This window comes from Sus scrofa, chromosome 18 (genome assembly GCF_054392235.1).
Source record: "Sus scrofa isolate SSC_HxYL_T2T_F1_AM1 chromosome 18, Sscrofa_HxYL_maternal_Yorkshire_Landrace_v2.0, whole genome shotgun sequence".
NCBI lineage: Eukaryota > Metazoa > Chordata > Mammalia > Artiodactyla > Suidae > Sus > Sus scrofa.
In genome coordinates this window covers 29,985,182-30,008,168 of record NC_139400.1, presented here as the reverse complement: position 1 = coordinate 30,008,168, position 22,987 = coordinate 29,985,182, and the positions used below count along the sequence as shown (strand labels likewise).

The 22,987-nt window shown below is 43.4% G+C and overlaps 1 protein-coding gene across 2 annotated transcripts in view; it reads right to left on the bottom strand.

Annotated features, from left to right (window-relative positions):
* GRM8 (glutamate metabotropic receptor 8) overlaps nt 1–22,987 on the bottom strand; it is a 795,220-nt gene that overhangs the window by 624,061 nt on the left and 148,172 nt on the right. For both annotated transcript variants that reach the window (XM_021079053.2, XM_005673194.4), the window contains exon 2: nt 18,608–18,824. In XM_021079053.2, the coding sequence (XP_020934712.2) occupies nt 18,608–18,824 (217 nt within the window). The remainder of the gene's footprint in view (nt 1–18,607; nt 18,825–22,987) is intronic.

Genomic DNA, 22,987 nt, shown 5'->3' with positions numbered 1-22,987 from the left:
CTTCTGGCTCCCAACACACTGGGCTGAGACAGCAGAACAGAAGGCAGAGCCTTTTCAAAGTGGAGGAGAACACCCAACGGAAGACTTTTCTTATCCCTGAAACTGCTTTGCTTGTTATCATTTAGATGCAGGCCAAAACGATTTTTGACAAATACTATGATTCATGGTTACATTGAAAACCTATTTTTCAGGGACATTTTAGCTACTGTAACAATGTGACATATGTTGATAGAGCTCTATCATGCCCCAGGCACTGATGAATAAGACCAGGTAGGCTAAGAAGGTCACGGTCTAGGTGGGAGGCAGAGAGGTGAGCAGACTGACAGCACATAATATGCACAGTGGTTCGCCTGCCTGGCAGGCTTTTCTCCTTGCTCTAGAAGAGCGTCTCAATTTAGCATTGAGGAATGACCCTCCCTGTGGCTTTGACCATGTGTTGCAAGCAGGGCTCATGCCACCTTCCTCTCCCCAGCTCCAGATGGGCATGTGACCCAGGCCTAGCCTCTGTGAACAGCACCTTCTTTAGGCCATAGTGGTAGCTTGAATGACGGACCTCAGCCACCATGGTGAGGCCACATCTGGGTCTCTGCTGGAACTAATGCAGGTGAAACATGCCAGTCCCTCTAAGGTTGCTCTAGTAGGTTGAAAGTTTCTCCTCAGAAGATACAGCCATCTGGAACCTCAGAATGTGCCCTAATTTGGAATAAGGATCTTTGCAGATATAACTACGGGAGGAACTCAAGATAAGATCACCTTGGATTAGAGTGGGCCCTAAATCCAATGACGAGTGTCCTTATAAGAGACAGGAAAAGAGAAGACTCAAACACATAGAGAGGCTGGTGATGTGACCATGGAGACAGAGGTCGGAGGGATGCAGCCATGAGCCAAGGGATGCTGAGAATTGCTGGTGGCCACCAGAGGCCAGGAGAGAGGCAGAGGGCGGATGATCCCTTGAGCCTCCAGAAGGAACCAACCCTGCTAACACCTCAATTTCGGACCTCCGGCTCCACAGTGGCAGGAGAAAAAATTTCTCTTGTTTTAAGTCACACGGTGTGGTGATTTGTTAAGGCAGCTAAGGAATACACTTGCTAAGCTGGCAGTTCACAAGCTCACAGCTGCCAGGGGGCCCTCTTCCCACCACATGGAAGAAACCTGAGGAGAAAGCCAACAGCCAAGAAAGCAGAAGCCAGAGCTGGCACAGGACGCATTGCTGTCAACGTCATTTGAATGTGGAGCTAAGCCGACCTGAAATCTGATTTACTCCTAGACTTTTCAAGTTTCTGAACCCCAGATGTTCTCATTGGCTTGAGTTTGAGTCCTGACTAAGACAGTGAAATAAATGCTTTTGTACAAAACTAATACACAGAAACCTCACTTAAAAGGGTGTGGAACATATGTATGACTGGGTCACTGTGCTGTACAGCTGAAATTGACAGAATACTATAAATCAGCTATACTTTAATTTAAAAAATAAAACAACAACCCGAAAATATTTTAAATCAATAAATAAAAGGGGAGGAAAAAGAGTGTGGAGACCAGAAGGGGGTGCTCTCACGCCCTGTGGTGATAGCAGAGCCCTGCAGGGCCAAGACTCCTCTCCCTTCTAGGACTCAGCCAATGAAAAGCCAAGGACCCTTGATTTACTACTACCCTCCCCCCCAACTTTCTTTTCCCCTCCCTAAAAGCAGACTCCTTCCCTTGCTGTGCGGGTACTTGCACGTGGCTCACCATGGCTGCAGGCCCCAAAGTACAATTCTCTGCTGATTCTGAACAAACCCATCTCTGCTGGAAGAGTATCTATTTGTTTCCCATCAATACGTTCTTCACTAAAGATGTGTACAAAGGGTTGCATTCAGAAAAGAGCTCAACTAACCCCTCTGGGAATCTAGGAAGGTTTCGCAAAGGAGGTATCATTAATGCTGGGTCTTAAAGTATCTGAAAATAGCTCCACGCAGACATGGGGGATGCAGCATTTCCAAAAAATGGAAGAAGACCCGCACAGGCACATTAGAAAAAGCTCAAGTCATAAGGTGTGGCACAAAAGTACAATGAGTGAGAGAGAGGGAAGGAAAGGCAAGAAATCAGACCGTGTAAAGGTCATGGTCTCGTTGTCCTCCCTGCAGCTTTGCAGGCCAAGGATGGCCAACAGGACACAAGAAGCCAAAGTCTGCAACCTCAAAAGAGAAATAGCAAGAGGTGGTAAGGAGAACATGAATTTTGGAGTCAGAGAGAACTCTGAGCTTGAATCTTAGGCTACCACTTCCTAATGAATGAGTTTATCTTGGGCTCTATGTACTTTTTTTCAGCCTTGGTTTTCCCATCTGTAAAATAGGTATAATAGATGCCTCAGAGCCCAGTGAAAGTTCAATTAGATGGTACATGTAAAGTAAGCATAATAAATGCTACTTCCAGAGTTCCCATCATGGCTCAGCGGAAGGAACCATGAGGTTGTGGGTTTGATCCCTGGCCCCGCTCAGTGGGTTAAGGATCTGGCATTGCAGGTTGCAGGTGCAGCTTGGATCTCACGTTGCTGTGGCTGTGGCTCTGATTAGAACCCTAGCCTGGGAATCTCCATATGCCAAGGGTGCAGCCCTAAAAAGCAAAAAAATTTTAAAAAAAATTAATTTTCCCTGTCCTTTCAATGAATTATCCAAGGACAACCTTACATTTGGGGACAATAAGACAGAGAGAGAGAGAAGGACAGAGAGAGATTTTGGTAAGCAAAGATTCACATGTAATAGAATATGCTGCATGTTGAAATTTACAAATCAATAGTAATTAGGTCAAGTCATAATTTTACACACTTTATTTTTTTCTGTCAGTAAATTCTTCTTTTTTTATTTTTTATTACTCAATGAATTTTTTACACACTTTAAATGAAAGCTACACTAAACCCAATTTTTGGAGACCATTGTATCAAATCACCCATTTCTGTGACCCTTGACTGTGGACCCAGAAGCGTTTCCAGAATCATCCTTGTATTATGAAAGCACAAACATGTTCAGAAAACTGCATGATGATTAATGAGCCTTAAAATGAATCAGTAACACAAGAGTCTACAAGCAACAAGAAATATGAGTTCAGAGAAAAATATTTACAACTATAAACAAGGAAGCTCTAAACGTCAGGTCCTCCTAGAACACAGGAAAAATAGCAATAAAGATCTCTAAATAGATTTTATTTAAATGGAAAAAAAAAAGTAACAACAACCTGAGGGACATTTACCTTTTTAGCTCTTCTTCACTGAAGCACTAGTTTCAGTGAAATTTTGCCAGGAAATAATTCACTTGATCTCCTTCCCCAAATCATCCTTTTAGGGGAGCCACCGAGTCATCTGGGACACACCCATCCCAACCTAAGGGCTCCAGGACACACCCTGCTCTTGACCAACAAGTCTTAAAAGAGTTTCCTTTCTGTGGCTTCGATCCCACAGCATCGTCACCTCATTTTCCTAGGTCTGGGACCTTGATCCTCTTTGTGTCTATAGGCCAACGCACACACCTCCCTGCCTTTATTTACCTCCACCCCAGTGCACGTCAACCCCAAAAAATTTCCAACTCATATCCAAGTTCCCTCTTGCCTCTACAATCCAGTTTTTGCACACGATCCCCTTAAAATCTGAATTGCACCACACCACTCTCCAAACCCTTCAAAAACCTTCCATTGCTTAAGAATACAATCCACACTTGCTGTGACCTCTGACAGTAATCAATCACGCTTTTCACCTGCTCTGCTGCCACCCTCCTCCTTGCTGAGAGCCAGCCACACTGGCTTCCAGGATATCTCTCAACTCAACATGCATTCATTTCTTTCTTCGTAAGTTAAGATCTATACTTATTATCCTGAATTTACAATCATTTTCTTTTTTGGGGGGGTCGGGGGGTAAATGTCTGTAGCATGTAGAAGTTCCCAGGCCAGGGATGGAACCCATGCCACAGCAATGACAATGCTGGATTCTTCAATGCTAGGCCACCAGGGAACTCCTTGTTTTCTTTTTAAATCAGGCTCCTCACCAGAATCTAAGCCCCTTAAGGCCAGAGACCAGAACTGCAAATTCCCAGCACCCAGCACAGTCCAGCTTCACATAGACACCAGTCATCTGCCGAATGAGTCATCTGTGCACACACTCCGCGGGGCCTGGAAGCATGAGTGTGAATGTCAGAAGCTCTGTGCCTTCAGGACATCTTGCCGTCATGATTCACGTCACACACCTGTACCTGGAAGACTCAAAGCCACTTGGAAGGGGAATAATCCATTGGGCATATTTATGTACTTTCTGATTGGCCCCAACCCATCCATCAGACCGAGCAGAGCTCAAGCCTGTAACTCAGCTTTACCCGCCTGGAAACGTGGATCCACCATCTGGCTCCGGTTCTCAGAATCAAGTTTAGCAGCAGTCTGGACATCAAACTTGCTGTCATCTACGTAAGCTACTGATTCTGCTTCCCAATTTATTCCTGACCCTAAACTCTGGTTTCTTAGTCCTCTCTCCTCCCCATGTAACACCTTGGTGTAGACCCAGCCATGCCCCCAGGCCCCCCATCTCCCAAACGACAGCAGGTCGGTCATGAATTCTTACCCTGGGGAGGGCCCCCCCCTCTTTTCCACAGGACACTTTCACGTGGACTGCTAGCCCACCCATGTACCTTCCTCCTCCAAACACCTACTTCCTGATGTCCTGTCACCAGGATTCATTCACCTGCTGTGTGCATTTATTCACTCATTCAACAACATTTTTAAAGCATCTTCTAGACCTCACAACTACAGTGCTAAACCAGGACTAAATAGGTTCTGATATCGATTCCACTAGAGACCACGTTGCAGGGGCCGGGGGCTCCCCACACCAACAAGCAATTCTTGAAACACCAGCTGGGTGCCCTACAACTCAAGTCTGACGCTATCCATCCAGAGAGAGCATCCGATTCTGCAGGTTGAGGGTTTAGTCCTAGAAGATGAGTCCCCTCCCCAGCCCTGCATATGCCAATTGCAAACCCAGATTATCACCTGCGCTGCTCACCAACTGGCTATAGATTGGGAGTTCCAACGACCTTCCTCTTGAATTTCAGATTAAAAAGTATGTTCCCCACCTCCGAAAAAAGAGAGAAGTAATTAAAATCCATGGTGTGAAGACATCTGCACGATAGCCTAGAAACTGACCAAGCATTCACAGCTACCCACTTCTCACCCTCTACTTGGTCTTGGCAGATGCTTACTCAGGCTTCTCTCCTCCTTACATGCCCCTCAACACTGCCTTCCCCCAAATCGGAGCAAGCACTGAAAAATGGACCATGCCCCCCTGATTAGCTGCCTCTGGGACTCAGCTGACCAGAGCAGAACCCTTTCCCGGCAGACTCCCTTTGCCTACCCAGATTTCTTTTAAAATTTTCTGTTAAGCTCTTGCTCACCCCTGCCTGCCATATAAAAGAAAAAACCTTTCTCTCTTTGATTTTTGCGATGCCTGTGGATTTCTGAAGTCTTTCTCTCTTGCAATTGTCTTTAATTCTGAACAAAGTCTCTCTTTACCTAAGTTCTGAATTGATTTTTACCTGAGAGAACACTTAGAGGAGAAAACTAACTTGGGTTTTCTGGGAGGATGAGGAAGTGGCGATCAGAGGAGGTTTCTGCAAGTATTTCAAGACCTGAAGGACGTGGAAATGCTAACAAGACTTACGTGGGAGGCAGGCAGGAAGTCCAGGCTGAGGGACAGGGTGAGCGCATCTCTGGACACATGGCAATAGGTTCGGGATGTATCACCCAGAACCATAATCTCAGTCGAGGCTCTGCACGGCCAGATGGAGTTCTTGCCTCACCTGCATCTGGCATTGCTCCCAAACATCTGTCTGGGAGAGCTTCCTCGGCCCAGGTGTCTCCCTCCGTGTGCCCATGCAAACATGTGTTCCCTACCCCCAGCAGGCCATGGACACATCGGTTGAACTCTGGCGCTTCCAGAACAACTAAGGGATCAAGGTGTTGATGTGACAGAAACAGACCCTCTCTTAATCTTGCCTTGGACCCTTGGTCTGGGGCCTCTCATGCAGTGGACTTGGGCTGCATTCCCACAGCCTAGAGATAGGAAATGAAGAGAACCATGAGAAATGGAAAGACGGCCAGCTTGCCTGGAAAGCCTTTGTGCTACGAGGACAGGAATCAGGTTGGACTCACTCTGTGCCATATCTCCAACCTCCTAGGATGGGGCCCAACATATAATTGGTACTCAAAGCGTTCTTGAATGAAATGCCCCATCACCTCCCATGAATAATTCCATCCAGCACAGGATTCCTTCGGGCATAACATCAGGCACCATTTTGAAGGGGTCCACAGCGACTGCCCTCCGTGCTACTAAACGCAAAAGGCTAACAATGTACTCTGCACGTTCCTCCTTCCCTTAATAGCCTATTCTGGGGGTGCCAGCGGTGATTCGTGATGCAAATGTGGCCCCAGAGTCACATGCCCCGGAGTCCCACTGCTTCAGAAGTGTGTCTGAGCTGCTACAAGAGGCATTTTTTTTTTTCTCACTAGTGGAACTGCCAGAAGATATGTTTAAATCATTACTTAAAATTCCTTTCCCGACCAAACCTCTTCCCTGAGCTGTTAACAAGAAACAAAATGTGCTGACTCGAGTTTCACTTTCTCTCTCCTCTCCCCTGCCTTCCCCTTGTGGGGCCTCCAGTGAATCATGAAATGGCTCTGGCCAGGTAACATTGAAAGCAGCAAAGAAAGAAGCCCGGGATCTGTCAAAGCTGCAGATGTTAGAGAGAAAGACTGTGTGGCCCAGTTTTGCCGAGGGACGTGACCCTTGAAATAATTGGCACCTTTTTCAATAAACTATTCATCTTGTAGCCTCCTGATTGTATTCTTCCTGAGCCATTTATTTTCAAGGAAACCATAATCACTGTTTAGTTGATAAGTTAGGAAGGAAATCGGGAAAACACACTCCTAATTCTCAGGCCAACTCTTTCAGGATCTACAAGCAAAGTTACATAAATGGCTTCTGATGTTGCTTCATTCTGCAGAAATATGTTTTTATATCATGGTCTTCCATCAACACAGCAAAGTACGGATTGCACCTTAAAGCTCTCCTCGAGTGCTGGAATTCCCAAACAAACGAGCTGGAACAAGAAAATGACTTTGGAAAGGGAAATAAAAGAATGTGATTTTTTGGGGGGGTAAGCACAGGAGGAGACACAGGCATTCAGCAGTAAGGCAGGCAGAGACCAGCCAGTAAGGACAAGGGGAAACGGGGCTGGCTAGTCTGGTTCCAGAAGCTGATCCCTCAGGAGAAAATGGGTGTCCATAGCCCAAAATCCATCCAGGGGACCAGGACAAATGTGGGTTCAGTTTGGAGAGAACTCCATAAATCAGGGCTCAATCCAGCAGTCATGATTGGGGCTATCACTGAACTGTGACCCTTCCTCCCCCCCAAAAAAATTCATATGTTTAAGTCCTAATTCCTAGTACTTCATAATATGACCTTATTTTCATTGCAGCTGAAGTTCATGAAAGGTTATTACACATAGGATTAATGAAGATGAGGTCATACTTACACGAGGTCATCTAATATGAGGTCATATTGGATTAGGGGCACCTTAATCCAATGTGACTGGTATCCTTAAAAATGGGGAAATCTGGATACACACACAGCCACACGTGAAGAATACCAAAGATTGCCAAAGAACACCAAAGATGGCCAACCAACCACCAGAAACTAGAGGGGAGGCCTGGAAAAGACTGTCCTTTAGAGTTTCAGAGGGAACCAACCCAGCTGACACCTTGACCCCAGACCTTCTGCTTCCAGAACCATAACACAATAGATTTCTATCCCTTAAGCCCCCCAGTTTGTTGTACTTTGTTATGGCAGCCCTCGGAAACTAACACCTTCGGTGATGAGAGTTAGATCAGGAAAAGAATAACTCAAAACAGGGACTACACTGTTGACAGGACAGACCCTGACCCTTCCTAAAGCATTTAAATGGGAACTTCTTAGAGAGAAACTCAAACCATCATCTGAAGCTGAACTCCTTGATTCTAGGGAATACAACATCAAAAGGAAGTGAGAAATATAAAGACCACAAGCTAGACAGAGTCAAGACCACGCACGAGGGGCCCTCTGTTCAATAGCTTTGTGCAGAGTCAGACCTCAACAGCTATGCGATTACACACAGGGGACCAGACACCTCCACCCAGTCAGGTGAAAAGGTTGACAAGGAACAGACAGTGTGTCATGGTTCAATCTTGGAGGCCACAGTCTGGGGCAGAGCCCCTTCCTAGGAATCCAGAGTGTGAGTGGAGGTGGGACAATACTGTAAGTTTGCAGTGACCGAGAAAGGGGCTCAGAGTTCGCCCTGGAACCATCGGGAACAGGTTCCACCATGGCAAAATTATTCCGAAGCCAAGAGACTTGTAAGCTGAGGTTGGGGACAAACTGTTGGCCTGATTCAGACTCAGGAACTGAACAAAACTGAAACTGCTGCTAAGGGCACAGGGGATGCTGGGTGAGAGTGATCAGAGGGAACAGGGGTTGAAGCTGCAGAGCAAGTCAGATACTGTCTATAGGTGGATACATCTACAAAACCATCCACAGATCAAGAAATAAGAATTGTCAAAAACTATATATATATATACATACACACATACATTTACACATATTAAACATTTCACAAATTTACACATTACAAATTTGGCATCATATCCTACATTCATTGCTTGTGCTGTCTCTTTTTCTCAGGAAAATTTGTTTCTGTTGAACTTATCTAAATTAATTTTACTCATATCACAAAGTATACTCCCTTTGAGCTTGGGGTCCAGAAACCATCACCTTCCACTGGCTTATGGCAGGTCTTTTTGTTACATGAACTGCAGGATGCCTTCTCGTGGGTACTGTTTTCTTGGACAATGCCTCTAAATGATGCCTCCATGAAGGCAATGATCATATTCATTCGTAATTGTTTGTTTACATCTCTGTATCCACGGATACACAGTAGCCACCTAGGAAGCAGAGGCCATGATTCATCTCTGGGTCCCGAAAACCTAGAATAAGTATGACCTAATGCATGGTAGGTACACATTAGATGCTGGCTGAGTCAATTAATATACAGAAGGTTCAAAAAGAAGGGGAGAAAGCACACTTGGTGAGCCAACACTGACGGGCACTTAATTAATTCATGCATTCAACTAGGTGCCAACACTATTCCATGTAGTATATTAGTCATGCTAAGAAAATAACAATTATTGGAGTTCCCACCATGGCACAGTGGAAACGAAGCCGACTAGGAATGATGAGGTTGCGGGTTTGATCCCTGGCCTCACTCAGTGGGTTAAGGATCTGGCGTTGCTGTGGCTGTGGTGTAGGCAAGTGTAGCTCCGATTAGACCCATAGTCTGGGAACCTCCATATGCCACGGGTGCAGCCCTAAAAAGCAAAAAAAAAAAAAAAAAAGACAGACAGAAAATAACAATAATAATAGAATTGGTCCCTGCTGGGAGGTAAAAAGCAAGTTTCAGGAATGAGAAGTATCGACTGCTTCTATTTGAGCACTTATTTAGGCCTCACTCCACCTTCTTATTTGCTCACTGAGCAAACTGGACACAGGCTCAAGGCAATAAGACAATTGCTGCGCCACCCGCTGTCGAGGGTGGGTGGGCTCCTAACACAATATGAGTTGGCAGTTGTTGATCACTTACCACAAGCCACACATTGTTCTGCATGATTTTCTTCAATCCCTATACAATTATTATCCCCATTGTACAGATGAGGAAATTGGGGCACAGAAAAAAATAAGTCATGATCTTGGTGCCAGGCTATGACAGATCTGGAAGTCACACCCTGCCAGTAAGAACCTCTTCACTCCCCAACGCTGTGTGGCCTGAGGGATCAGGGGTAGGCTGAACCTACAGATCACAGGCTTTGGTATGTTCCAGTAATAAAAAATTGAATTCTGAGAGTCTCAACAGAATGGAAGCCCCAAAGATTCCCAAGTAGGTTACACGTTAGCAAAGCAAATACCTAACACATTGTGGGGAACATCTCTGCCCTTCAGTCCCAGAGCCTAAGCAAGCCTGACCACTAAGCTCTCAACACCAACACAACCAGGAATCTGGTGACAGTGGCCATGCCACAGAAACTCCTAAAGCACCTGTCGTATGCCAGGCCTTCTGCCGGGAGGAGCCCCTCCACTGAGAAAGGCACATTTTGGTGGATGAGGTATACAGAGAAACTAGCATCATGATCAGAGCGGCAAGTGGTCCCACAGGGTTAAGTTCAAGGACTCATGAGAGTACATCACTAAGGACGAGACAAGGTCCCTCAAGGTGATGCTGCACAGACTCCAGCAAACACACCTGTCAGGTGATACAATACGTAATATTCAACAGCCAGGGTGAAAAGAATAAGATAAGGTGGAGTTCCTGTTATGGCTCAGTGGGTTACGAACCCAACATAGTGTCCATGAAGATGTGGGTTTGATCCCTGGCCTCGCCCAGTGGGTTAAGGATCCGGCATCGCTGCAAGCTGTGGTGTAAGTTGCAGACAAGGATCGGATCCAGTGTTGCTGGGGCTGTGGTATAGGCCTTGAGCTGCAGCTCTGATTCGACCCCCAGCCCAGGAACTTCATCTGCCACAGGTTCAGCCCTAAAAAGAAAAAAAAAAAAAAAAGGATAAGCCAGGGTAGAATTCGTACCATGATGGGTATGGAAGACCAGTAAAGACAACAGAGAGGGTAGGTGGGCAAGAGCCACTTAAAATCTCCTCTCTGATCTTTCAGGCAGAATATGACCAAGTTTGAAGGTAATTAATGAATCAAACAAAGCCTTCTTTGGCTATTTATCCTACCCACCAGGCAGTACATCTACCACCTTCATAATAATGTATACGTTTTGCCGCACCTTGTGGAAAAAAAAATTTGTATTATCCCCATTCCTTTCGTTCATAATGCCTGATATCAAATAGAACTTTTGATGCACATTCACAAGTATTATATCACAGGATGATCACTGAGCAGAGGGCCCCCATTTCATAGACAAAGTCCCATAATTGAAGAAGAGGGATTTAAACACATTTTTGACTCCAAAGTGGGTTGCCCTGCATCAAACTGCCATTGTTTACTAAGCACTTAGCTCCGGCATTAGAACCATAGGTTTGAAAGCACTTATTTGCTATTTCACATTATTAGCAGCTGTTGCTACTCAGCAGTTCCTAAGCTCTAAATATTAAGCAAAGCTAGAGTGAAGAACAGCTTTGAAATGATGCTTTATTTGATCAAGTTCTGCAGTAATTGTCAAAATCATATACACTTTCTTTGGATCCCTGTAAAGCTTCTGCAGGATCACTGCACCTGCAGTTCCAATTTGCAATTTCCTCAGCCCTCCTTTGAAGTTATTCTTGCCAATTACCTGGTGTTAATATTAATTAAATATGATTTGCAACTTGAAATGTGGTGTTATCAATGGAACTCAGCTGTAGGAATAGAAAGTAAAAATTTCAATTGAATTAAAATGTTTCCTTTCATTCACAGTATTTTACAACATTAATTCTTTTGTCAAATTGATTTTTGCCTGCTAGAAGTCATTTTTCCAAAGCAATGAACATCTGAGGGAAAAAGCTGCTCTTTATGTATTTTTTCTATTCTGTCATTGAAAATACTTTGTTTTAATCTTGAAGCGAATCCATTGCAGTTAATAGAAACTTGATTCTTGTTTGCAACACAAGAGGGAAAAAATGCTTTCTCTTAAAACTGTACTGAGATATCTTGAAAAATGATCAGGGGGCACTTTTCAACTGTGGAATTAGAATGGAATTTCTTTATTTCCTGACCCACATCAAAAATAAATGACTATCAAATATTTTGGCAAGTGTCATTCATTTTATATACACAAAAATAATTTCATTAAATTGGTCTATTGCATTAACATTTCAAACAGATTGTGCCAATCCAGCGACCTCTGTGGTCCCTTCCCAGTCTGAGATTTTAAGATTCCGAACACATGTCAGACAGTAGTCAGAAGCTTCCAGCATTTGCAAATGAGAAGGGAAAAAAGTCACGTACGGTAGAAGATTTGACAGAATCAGGTCTATTCTGCCCCCTGTAACGTGTGGGATGACGACTTGCAGGCCTGTCATCTTCAATAAGCCGTTCATAAACACGATGACTGATTAAAGGAAGTGTGTTGCCATACTGTGCAAATCCACAGTGAAAAGATATAATGCTTTCACAAATTCCTTTGATCTTCAAAGATAAAGCTTTAGCTTCCTCGCCCCTTATAACGATCATGGCAGCATTAACATTTATTATCCTGTCTTCTTTTTTTTAAATAATATAATCAGGTAAGACAAAGAAGGGAAGGAACCTGTCTAAAGCCTCAAGGAAGTCGTTCATTGAGGCCCAAGCTACAAGTTCCAGAGCTTAGGCGAGAAACGTATGGGCATATATTGTTAACTCCCTTATTATAATATCAGTGAAAACATCATATCAAAGCATTAAGACAAGACAGAGAGGACCGGTCGTAACCACTGAGGGTGTACGAAAGAGGCAGTGGGCAAGTCTTAACCACCAGCAGCAGCGAAGCTATTCCCTTCCCTCAAGCCAAAAGAGACCAAAAGGGGAAATAAAAATAAATTAGACCAGAAAGGACTCGCCGGATGTCCATAATTTCCCTGGCGTTGCTGAAAAGAACAATAGCTTGGAATTACACCGAGCAGGGAGGCTGAACAGCCAGGAACCGCTGTAGAAGGAGTGCCCGCGGGGATCCTCCTGGGATGCTCTTGACTTCTTAGAATCCCCGGGAAAGCCAGACACGCTGGAGGACCCTCCCACCAACCCCAGTCTGGAATTTGAGTTACCCATCAGGTCACCTCATCTACCCAAGTAGTCAGGTTTAGAAGGGTAGAGTTCTGTAGCCCTTCAGAAGGGACTCTTGAACTATGATGGGTTTCTCAGTTAATCAAATTCTATCTTAGCATCCCTCTCATCTTTCTCGCTAACTGGCTGTCCTCCTGGTCCACCTCCCATCTCTGTCCCTGCAAGTCATCTCCCTGGGTACACTTCTCTTCACTCTCACCCCCTGCTATGGGTCTAAAATTGTGTCTCCCCCACAGATACACCCAGTACCTTGGAATGCGACCTTATCAGGAAATAGGGTTATTGCGGATACAATTAGTTAAGATGAGGTCATGCTGGAGTAGGGCGAGGCCTTTAATCCGATATGACTGGCCTCCTTAGAAGAGAAGACAGACACAGATGCAAGAATGGAAAACACAACATGTGATGATGGATGCAGTCTGGGCGGATGCATCTACAAGTCCGTGATCACCAGCAAAACACCAGAAGCTACAAGAGGCAGGAAAAGGATGCTCCCCTAGAGGTTCCAGAAGCAGCACGGCTCTGCTGACACCTGGATTTCAGAGTTCTAGCCTCCAGAACTGTGAGACAAGTTTCTACTCTTTTCAACCACCCAGTTTGTGGTGTTTTGTTATGGCAGCCCTAATACACCTGCTCCTCTCAAGGACATGCCTTGATTCTCTGCCTCTGTACCACACGCTTGCAGCTGTGCCCTCCAGCAAAGGTCCTGTTCGCTTATGAAAACCTGCTCAATATCTCTGGATTTTCCTCAGGAACACCTACCATCTCCTCCCACAAAAACGTCAAAGAAGACGGAGAGACCGCCCATGGCCATGAACCCATCAAGGAAAGAGAAAGAACACTCTGCTATAGTCTCAGTTTTCCATCGCTAAACCTAGACCATTATTCCCACCTTCATTTTGTTTTCCTTTATATCAGTTTGATTTTTTCCACCTTCGTTGAGGTATAATCAACAAACAAAAATTGTACCTTGTTGAGGTGTACAACAGGATATTTGATATACATTGGGGAATGATTACCACAATCAAGCTAATTAACATCTCCATCAGCTCAACATAGTTACTTGCGTGTGTGTGGTGAGAACACTTCAGGATCAATTCTTAGTAAAATTTCAAGTATCCAATGCAGTATTATTAGCTAGAGTTACCACTCTGTACATTAATCCCTCAGAATTTATTCATCCTGTTTTTTGTTTGTTTGTTTTTGTCTTTTTGCCTTTTCTGGAGCCGCTCCCATGGCATATGGAGGTTCCCAGGCTAGGGGTCTAATCAGAGCTGTTGCTGCCGGCCTACACCAGAGCCACAGCAACTCGGGATCAGAGCCGCGTCTGCAACCCACAACACGGCAACGCTGGATCCTTAACCCACTGAGCAAGGGCAGGGATTGAACCCGCAGCCTCATGGTTCCTAGTTGGACTCGTTAACCACTGCGCCACGACGGGAACTCCTCATCCTGTTTAACTGAAAGTTTATTCCCTTTGTTCAACATCTTCCCATTTCTCCTACCTCCCACCAGCCTCTGGCATTCACAACCTACAGTCTACTTTTATGAGTCTGACTCTTAGATTCTACATATAAGTGAGAGCATGCAGTATTTATCTTTCTGTGTCTGGTTTATTTCACTTAGCATAAGGTCCTTCAAATCCATCCATTTTGTCACAAGTGGCAGGAATTCCTTCTTTTTTGAAACCTGAATAATGTCCCATTTTATTTATATGTATTTATCCAATCATCCATCATATGGTTTGTTTCCATATCTTAGCCATTGTAAATACTCCTACAATGAACATGAGAGTACAGATAACTCCTCAAGACACCAACTTCATCTTCTTTAGACATATATTTAGAAGTGGAATCGCTAGATCACATGGTACTTCCATTTTTAATTTCCAAGGAATCTTTGAATTATTTTCCATAATGACTGTACCACTTTACACTTCTATCAACCGTGTACAAAGGTTTCCTTTCTGCTGCATCCTCGCCAAAGCTTATCATTCCATACCTTTATGTCAAGCTTTTCCCCAAAAGTATATCCTCTGCCCCCTTTAATTCCCATTGGTCATGTTCTACCTCAGCAATAACCCTTCCCACCTCAATTCTCAGCCTTGTTAGAATGAGCTTCAGAGCTGAATCTCAGTTCCTGTCTGGGCTCTAGACCAATGTTCTTTGCTGCTCTTCCCCCCAAATGTAAGTACCAGTATTTACAGCTTATTGGGTTTATAACCAAACGATGCTTCCATCCCCAACTAACCCCTTTCCATTTCACTATCTCTTTTCTACTCATGGCATTTGCATTCTCCCAATTGCCCAAGTTCAGAATTACAAGTTTTTAATTTTTTTCTTACCCTCGAGCTCTACTTCCAAGCAGTTATTAAGCTCCAGAGACTCCACCTTGTGTCTCTCAAATCTGTTCCCTATTCCATTTCTATTATCACTGCCGTATATCAGGCTACGACCGACACTGGAAAAGCCTCTCAACTGCTCTCCCCAGCTTCCACGTCTCACCAGTACAATCTTAAATACACATGCTGATAAACTCCTCTCTCCTCAGTAGTTTCCTCCATTGTCTAGAAAATGAAGGATGAAATTATTATCCTACAAGGTGAAACACTCAGCTGTGTCCATGTTAAGCCATCCAGTTTCTTCTCCCCTACCTCACAACACGAACTATGATCCCGTAAAACTGTGCTATTTGCTGATATCAAATTGGTTTTGCCTTCTCCAGTAAAAATGCTATAGTCAAGGATACCCAGGTCTGAGACTAGAGCAGCTATGACATCAAGGGGCCATTTGTCTTGTTTTAACAAATAACTCCTGTCCCTCTCTCCCTGAGAAGGATCTAGACTAGAGAAAAGACATCATTGACAACTGCGTTCATGACCATCATTCACTCATAAACTTCATTCTCCAAGACTCACGAAGGACACTTCGCTGAGTCTCAGATTTTGTTAAAATGAAAAATGTTCTAATCAAACTGTACAAGCAATTTATCACTAAACAGATTTTCATTTCTCTACCATTCCATTATGATCTGTCAGAATTAATCAGAGACAAAGCATAGGAAGCCTCGATTTACACTGAAATTTCTTTGCGATCCACATTGCTGAAGAGAGAAACTCTGAAAACAGTACAGGAAAAGGTGTAAGAGTTGGGGAAATGTGTAAGTTTATTAATCGGCAGACACTCCAAGAAATGAATTTATACATCTTCTTCTCAGTCAAGAGACCAAGATTTTTAAAAACTACTAACATGGTGACAGGGATGTCATCAATGTTGCAGTAAGAAGAGCAAATGTTACAGAACTAATGAATTTTCATTAGAGTCATCAGATCATTTCAGAATGGGTTAAGTTGCTACCATTTGCCATTCCCATTAATATCATTGTCATGTAAAAGGTTTAATTTTCAGCTATTTTTGTTCTAGATAAAATCTTTGTCATTAAAATGAGGGATGATTTTGATATTTAATATATTCCATGGCATACTCTAGTGTGGCACTAATTTGGCCTTTTCATTATTCTGCATATTAATTGACAATCCAGCCCTCCTCCATTCCCCAGATAAGTGAGAACTGAAATAGAATGGACAGCCAATCAAGTCACAGAATGCTGAAGGGATCAACATAGAAGAAACGGGTTGTTCTAATCAGGAGCAAACACAAGGCACTAAAATTACTTTCTCCCATACTAATGCCTAAAACACAGCAATAATGAATGGTACCATCTGACTCCTTTTAGGTGACAGGTACCAAAGTATAGCAATGCTCCCTAAAAGTGAAAACTACGTCTTTATTTTTTTAGCAGGAGGAAGAGTACCTCGATCTTGACTTTTAGAACAGCGCATTTTATCAGATTCTGCAACAACTAGTAAATCATGTCCCGCGTTAAATGTTTCATCGTAATCTGTTTCATGTACACAGAATGTATCCTGAAGTTGAGAAGGTACAGACAGGATCGCAACAGGAAACTTCTTATTTCAATACCTACTCATTTCCTTCTTTCGTTGAATTATCTCTCAGTAAGAACTGACATCAGCAGCTTAAATAATGCATTAACCTGGCTTTCAGAAGCTATTGTTTTCATTTGAGAGGGCTTTTCTCTTAAGGATAAGCTGGGGATTCTTATCCAAGAAGGTAATATAATTTAGCATCATTTAAAGTTCAAATGAATGTTTTGAATCATTTTTATAGCAATAGTGATATAATTTAAAATTCCAAAGAGCAAAGATTATGGCATCATGGACATTTACAACCAGAATGAATAGTTGTCCCTTAAATAAATCAACTCAATCTGTCCAAAACAAGCCCAGGCCTTCTCTCCATTTTCTGCAACAGCACAGCACTGGAACAAATGTTAAATCTACTAGATATTGTGTATAATAAGTTTCCATGCTCTCTTATATACAAAAGAACAGAGCCCAGGCATCTTCAAGTCTTTCAAGAGAAAACCTTAATTCCAATAACTTTAGACTCTGTCTTTGCTAATTATGTTGATAAGCCCAAATCACTCCCTTGGTCTTTTCCTGTATTGATGCTTCCAAGGAAAATAGTAATGATCAATAGAACTTCCTGCAAGTTCAAAATAACGCTAAAACAGCTTAAAGGCACTTTAATTTTTCCATGAAACACTGCTTTTATAGAAAAATATGTACATTGTATTCAGCAATTCTTAGTAAGAACAATAGCATTTAAGTAATAGGATGAAAGGATACGTCTCCTTTCATCCGCAAAATTATATTGACCAATCAGCAATAAGGTTTATGTCCTGGAGTTCCCATCCTGGCTCAGCAGAAATGAATCTGACTAGCATCCATGAGGACACAGGTTCGATCCCTGGCCTCGTTCAGTAGGTTAAGGATCTGGCGTTGCCATGAGCTATGATGTAGGTCAAAGATGCGGCTTGGATCTAACCTTGCTGTGGTTGTGGCATAGGCCAGCAGCTATAGATCCGATTCGACCCCCTAGCCTGGGAACCTCCATATGCTGCAGGTGCAGCCCTAAAAGACAAAAAAAAAAAAAAAAAAAAAAGATTTATGCCCCAAGTTGTTTTTTGTTTTCCGCTTTTTTCCCATATAGTGAAATGAATTTACATCCTCATGGCTAAATATACGTATAAAATGTACATTTACCAAATGCCTGCACAGAGTTGGATGAGAACCTTAAAAAAGCCCAGGACAGAGTTCACCAGCGCCCTGTTCTAACCAAGTTTTCATATCCTGCCCTTCATCCCACTGTAAGCTTCAGAGTTTAAGGTAAGAAAGAAAATTCAAAAAGTCAAATATGACAATAAGAATTTCACTGTAGCATAGCCTTGGGGGCTACTCCAGTATTGTTTTAAGATGATTACCAGTCCTAATCCCTCTGGTGTTGAATGTTAAATTCCAATGCCTTTTTTTTTAATTTAATGACTTGCTAATGTAAACTTCCATCTAGAACAATCAACTAGTATGTCATTTATTCAAATTTACAGTGGCTCTACTGTGCCAGCAAACTCCCTCGTCAAAACAGACAACTTTAAAAAATGTTCGCCTGAGTCAGGAGCTCCACTTCCTAAATTAGCACCAAAATGTCACCTTGATAGACCATGAACAACAGAATCATTTATAATAAGCCCAGCGTCCCCCTGGAGTGGACAGCCTGGGTCAGGCCTCTGTAGGAGCCCTAATTATTCTGTACAGATCGGAGAACTCGAGGGAGCTGCTCAGACTTCTGCCACCTGTCGCCTCCAAACACCATCATCTAATAAATATACGCTTACCTATCTCCCTGGAGATCTGCGTGAAGGCCTCCACACCGCTCTCTCCGTAGTTGCCCTCGGAAGCCAGGGTCGACACATAATTCCACCCCAGGGCCGTCACGATGTCCACCATGGCTTGCGCTTGGTAAGAGTCGGGGGGGACCACGCGAGAGAAGAAGTCATACCTGGTGTTATCACTCAGCTCTGGGGCTGTGGATGCATAGCTGATTTGAGGTATCTGCAAAACAAACGGCAGGCCGTTTCAACCCAGGAGGCGTCTTGTCAAATGATGGGGTGTCACCCAAGAGACGATCCCACCAAAGCCACACCAGATGCCTCGACGGATCAGCCTGAAGCCAACAGAGGGTTTCAGGACCACCAATCATTTAGCAAGTGTTTTGTAGGAGCCTATGGGCTCATTTCTTTCAAAGCACATTTCTAAGCAGCAAGACAGAATTTAGTTTTGCTTCGGCTGCCATTGTTTCAGAAGCCAAAGCAAAACAAGTGTGCTTTTTCTGGTTGCTACGCTTTTCTTCAGTACATGGTAAGTTCTGGTGCAGACATGAGGCAGAAATGTCATTATCACACACTCATGCCTCAGAAAAGGTCACCTCTGAAATTGTCTTTGGCTTCAGGACGTAAAACCTACATAATGACAAAGAATTTAATATGAGATTTTTTTACACTTGATACCAGCTCAGTCTTAAGATTATATTTCTGGTAAATTATTTTAAATATATAGTTTTGCTAGTCTATTCACTGCTTATTGATACAATCACTGAGTACCACAAAAAGATTTGGGAATAGCTAACTATGTATCTTCCAATTAAAATATCTTTTCAGCTTCTCACCCCTCGGGGAAAAAAAAAAAATCACACAACAGGAATCCATACCACAATTTCTTTAAGAAAAGAGACCGTTCTGACAAAAATAGGGTGAATTGCTAGATCTTCAAAATCAGACATCATATGTCGTTTCTCCCAAATAAATTCAAACTGAGTAACAAATTTGCTGCATGCCACCAATCTACTCCTAAAATTATGTGAAATGTGGAGCTCCCATTGGGGCTCGGCAGGTGTCAAACCTGACATAGTGTCCATGAGGATGCGGATTAGATCGCTGTCCTTGCTCAGTGAGTTAAGGATCCAGCATTACCGCAAGTGGGAATGCAAGACAGACACGCGGCTCGGATTCCGTGTGGCTGTGGCTGTGGTGTAGGCCGGCAGCTGCAGCTCTGATTCCACCCCTAGCCCGAGAACTTCCATATGTCACAGGTGCAGCTATAAAAAAGAAAAAAAAAATTGAAATGTAATATTCACTCATATATACAAGTGAAGATTCTTACTCTACCAGTGAAAAGTGCTAGCAGAACACAAGAATGTTGCAGTAGAGCAGAAGGACATGCAGGCTAGACAGAGCACGGAAGATGCAAGAAACCTGGCAGGCAAGGTAGGGAAGGACATCTCAGCCACAAAGAACTACATGTCCAAAGGCGTAGAGTCAAGGAGGGCATGAGAGATCCCAAGAACTGCAGTGTTTCCCACGATGGGAAGGAGGGATACCAAGAGAGGAACATCAGGAAATAACTGCAAAGCTAGACAGAGACCAGACGGTGAAGAGCTAATCAGGTTTGACAGGAGTGTGGATCTTGTCACCAAGGCCATGGGGAAGCCCAGTGAGGTTACCTGGCCTTGTATCCAACAGAGCGGCATCATCAAATTTTTGTTTTAAAAAGATCACACTGGCACAAGTAGGGAGTGTAGCAAGCCTTAAATTTCAGTATCCACCTGGGAAGACATATTCCCAAAGGTTTTGACTTAGTATGTCTAGCAGTCTAGGAGTCTGCATTTCCATGTGCCCTCCAGAAGCATCTGATGTGGATGGGCCCATGCTCAGAGATTTGCTGAATTACAGGGAAGTCATTCCAGAGGCAGGATGATCAGTTAGAAACATTACTACAGAAACCTAAGAAAGAAAGTATAAAAACTGAACTAAGGCAGTGGCAGGTGGTAAAAAAAGGATGAGTGCAGAACCTGTAAGGATCTAAAAGACAAGGAAGGGTGTAGGGGACAAGGAGGAATGTGGGACTCTCAGTCCCACAGCTTTGGGATCTGAGTAGATGATGTTTGCTATTTACCAAGACTGGAGAACAAGAGGAGATTCTGAAGTCAAAAATAATTAGTTCCATTTTTTTTTCCTTTGTCTTTTTAGGGCTGCACCTGCAGCACAGGGAAGTTCCCAGGCTAGGGGTCGAATCAGAGCTGCAACCACCAGCCTACACCACAGCCACAGAAATGCCAGATCCTTAACCCACTGAGCGAGGCCAAGAATTGAACACACGTCTTCATGGATATGAGTTGGGTCCATTACGGTTGAGCCACGATGGGAATTCCACGATTAGTTCAATTTTTGATTTGCATCTTTTGAGGTTCCTATGAGATGAATGGAAGCAATAAAAAGTAGGCAATGATATTGTGGGATCTGGAGTTTAAGAGGCATGTATCTCATCATTCCTCTGCTGCTTTGCTGTGGTGTGAAAATTCAGGGGTCAAAATGAGGCCATGGTCACTAACTCAGGTGGCCTGGTTGAAGATGCAGGTTTGACTCATACATAAAACAGTTAACTCTGCTTTCCATCAGATCCTGCAGCGAATGTCAGTGCTCTGACGTCAACGAGGCTGGCATTCCACCTGCCCACAGAGCTGCACACTCTGGAATCCGACTGTCACCCACCACCGCCTGGCCAGATGATTTCCAGTCCACACGGAGGTTTTGACTCTCCTCCTGACATCTTTGGAAAGCCCTCGATGTCTGAATAACCTTTCTTAGGTTTAGAGAGTCCTGCTCCATAAAGGTGGCTAGTGAAGTGACAATGAACTTCCCAAGACTTAAAGCCTCATTAGCCAGGGAAGAGAAGTAGAAGAATGTGCTTGGAGCTCTCCAAGGTGCTGTAGGATTTACTCAGCTTCTATGTAACCTGTATGTCGACGACAACTAGGATTTAGCTTGTTTCACACCCAATTCTTCCGGGTCCTGTTCTCCTAGTGGGATCATGTTAACTTGCCTATTAACTTTGTGAGACCGTGAAAACAGTCTTGACCTGCCTCTTCTTTCTCTGCCACATACACCAGCCATCTCTTGGTAGACTGTCCCCTTAGGCTTTGTGCCTTTGTAGTACAGGACAGCTCAGCAAGGACACCATCCAAATCTCAAACCACATACAAAATCTTGGTCTTTTTTTTTTTTTAGCCATTTCTCACTTGCTTCTAGAGGATCTGGGAAAGAGACAATGGATGATTCAGTGAGATCTACTCTTTAGTAGGTAAAACTTTGCCAAAGATCAAAAACAGGTACATTTTTCTGTTCTAATGAAAAAGATCCAGCAGTCTGACCTTCATTTTGTAAGTAACTCCTTCCCTCTCTCTCTCTCTCTGTGTGTGTGTGTGTGTGTGTGTGTGTGTGTGTGTGTCTGTGCGTGGATGTAGGAGGACGGGGAACATTCTATAGCAGATTCGATAGCACTACACCATTTCCTTGCTCTACTTGGATATATAATAATCCTCCCACTTCCTCAGCTACTCAGAGTCCAGCAGTAAAACGCCCTCCACAACCCCCACCCTGCCTATAATAATGAGGCACCCCTTTCTAAAATTGAGCACAAAGTGTGAAAATTGAGTGTTTGAAACCAAAACTAATTATCTCAAATTACTACCTTCAGTCAGTCACTTTCAGGGCTGTTTAATTAGCAGTCAGCGTCATGTTTAGGATTAATTAAACAGGTGTAAAGGGTATATAAAATAAAAGTGCAGATAAGAAATGGCTGTTTGAATAATTAGGTAAAGGACTTTGTCTCCAAAGTCTTAAAGAGTTTTCTCTTTTCAGATCATTGTGTGGAAAAGCAATGTGAGAACACGTTTGCATTTTCATTCGTTCAATTTTTGCCATGTCGCAGTCTACACAGATGTCAGCGTATATGATCATATTTCCAGACAACCCTTCACGTTGTCCTGAAGTCATATCACATTTTTGTTTTATTGTGGTCCACCACCAAGCATTGGCACATTAAACATTTTAATTTCTATGCCAGCATCCCCAATATTTTCACTACCCTCAAATTAAACCCCGACTGGCAAGTGAAATGGGAATTATTTTAAAAGATGGAGTGTTTCTTTTTCTTTTCTCTACACTGAATCCATTCTAACTAATCCCTTCACCCTGGAGGTTTCCGCTTCCAGAAACGAAACAACAGTAAAAAGTGTGGTGGGTGGCATAGAAGTAAAAGAGGGAAATGAGAAGGAAAGGGCGAGTGTACCAAGAAAAGAGGTGTTAGGGAAAGCAGTCGGCATCAGGTCATCCCTCATCAGATGTCGCATCCTTTATAAGCCTCTGTTAACTCACTTG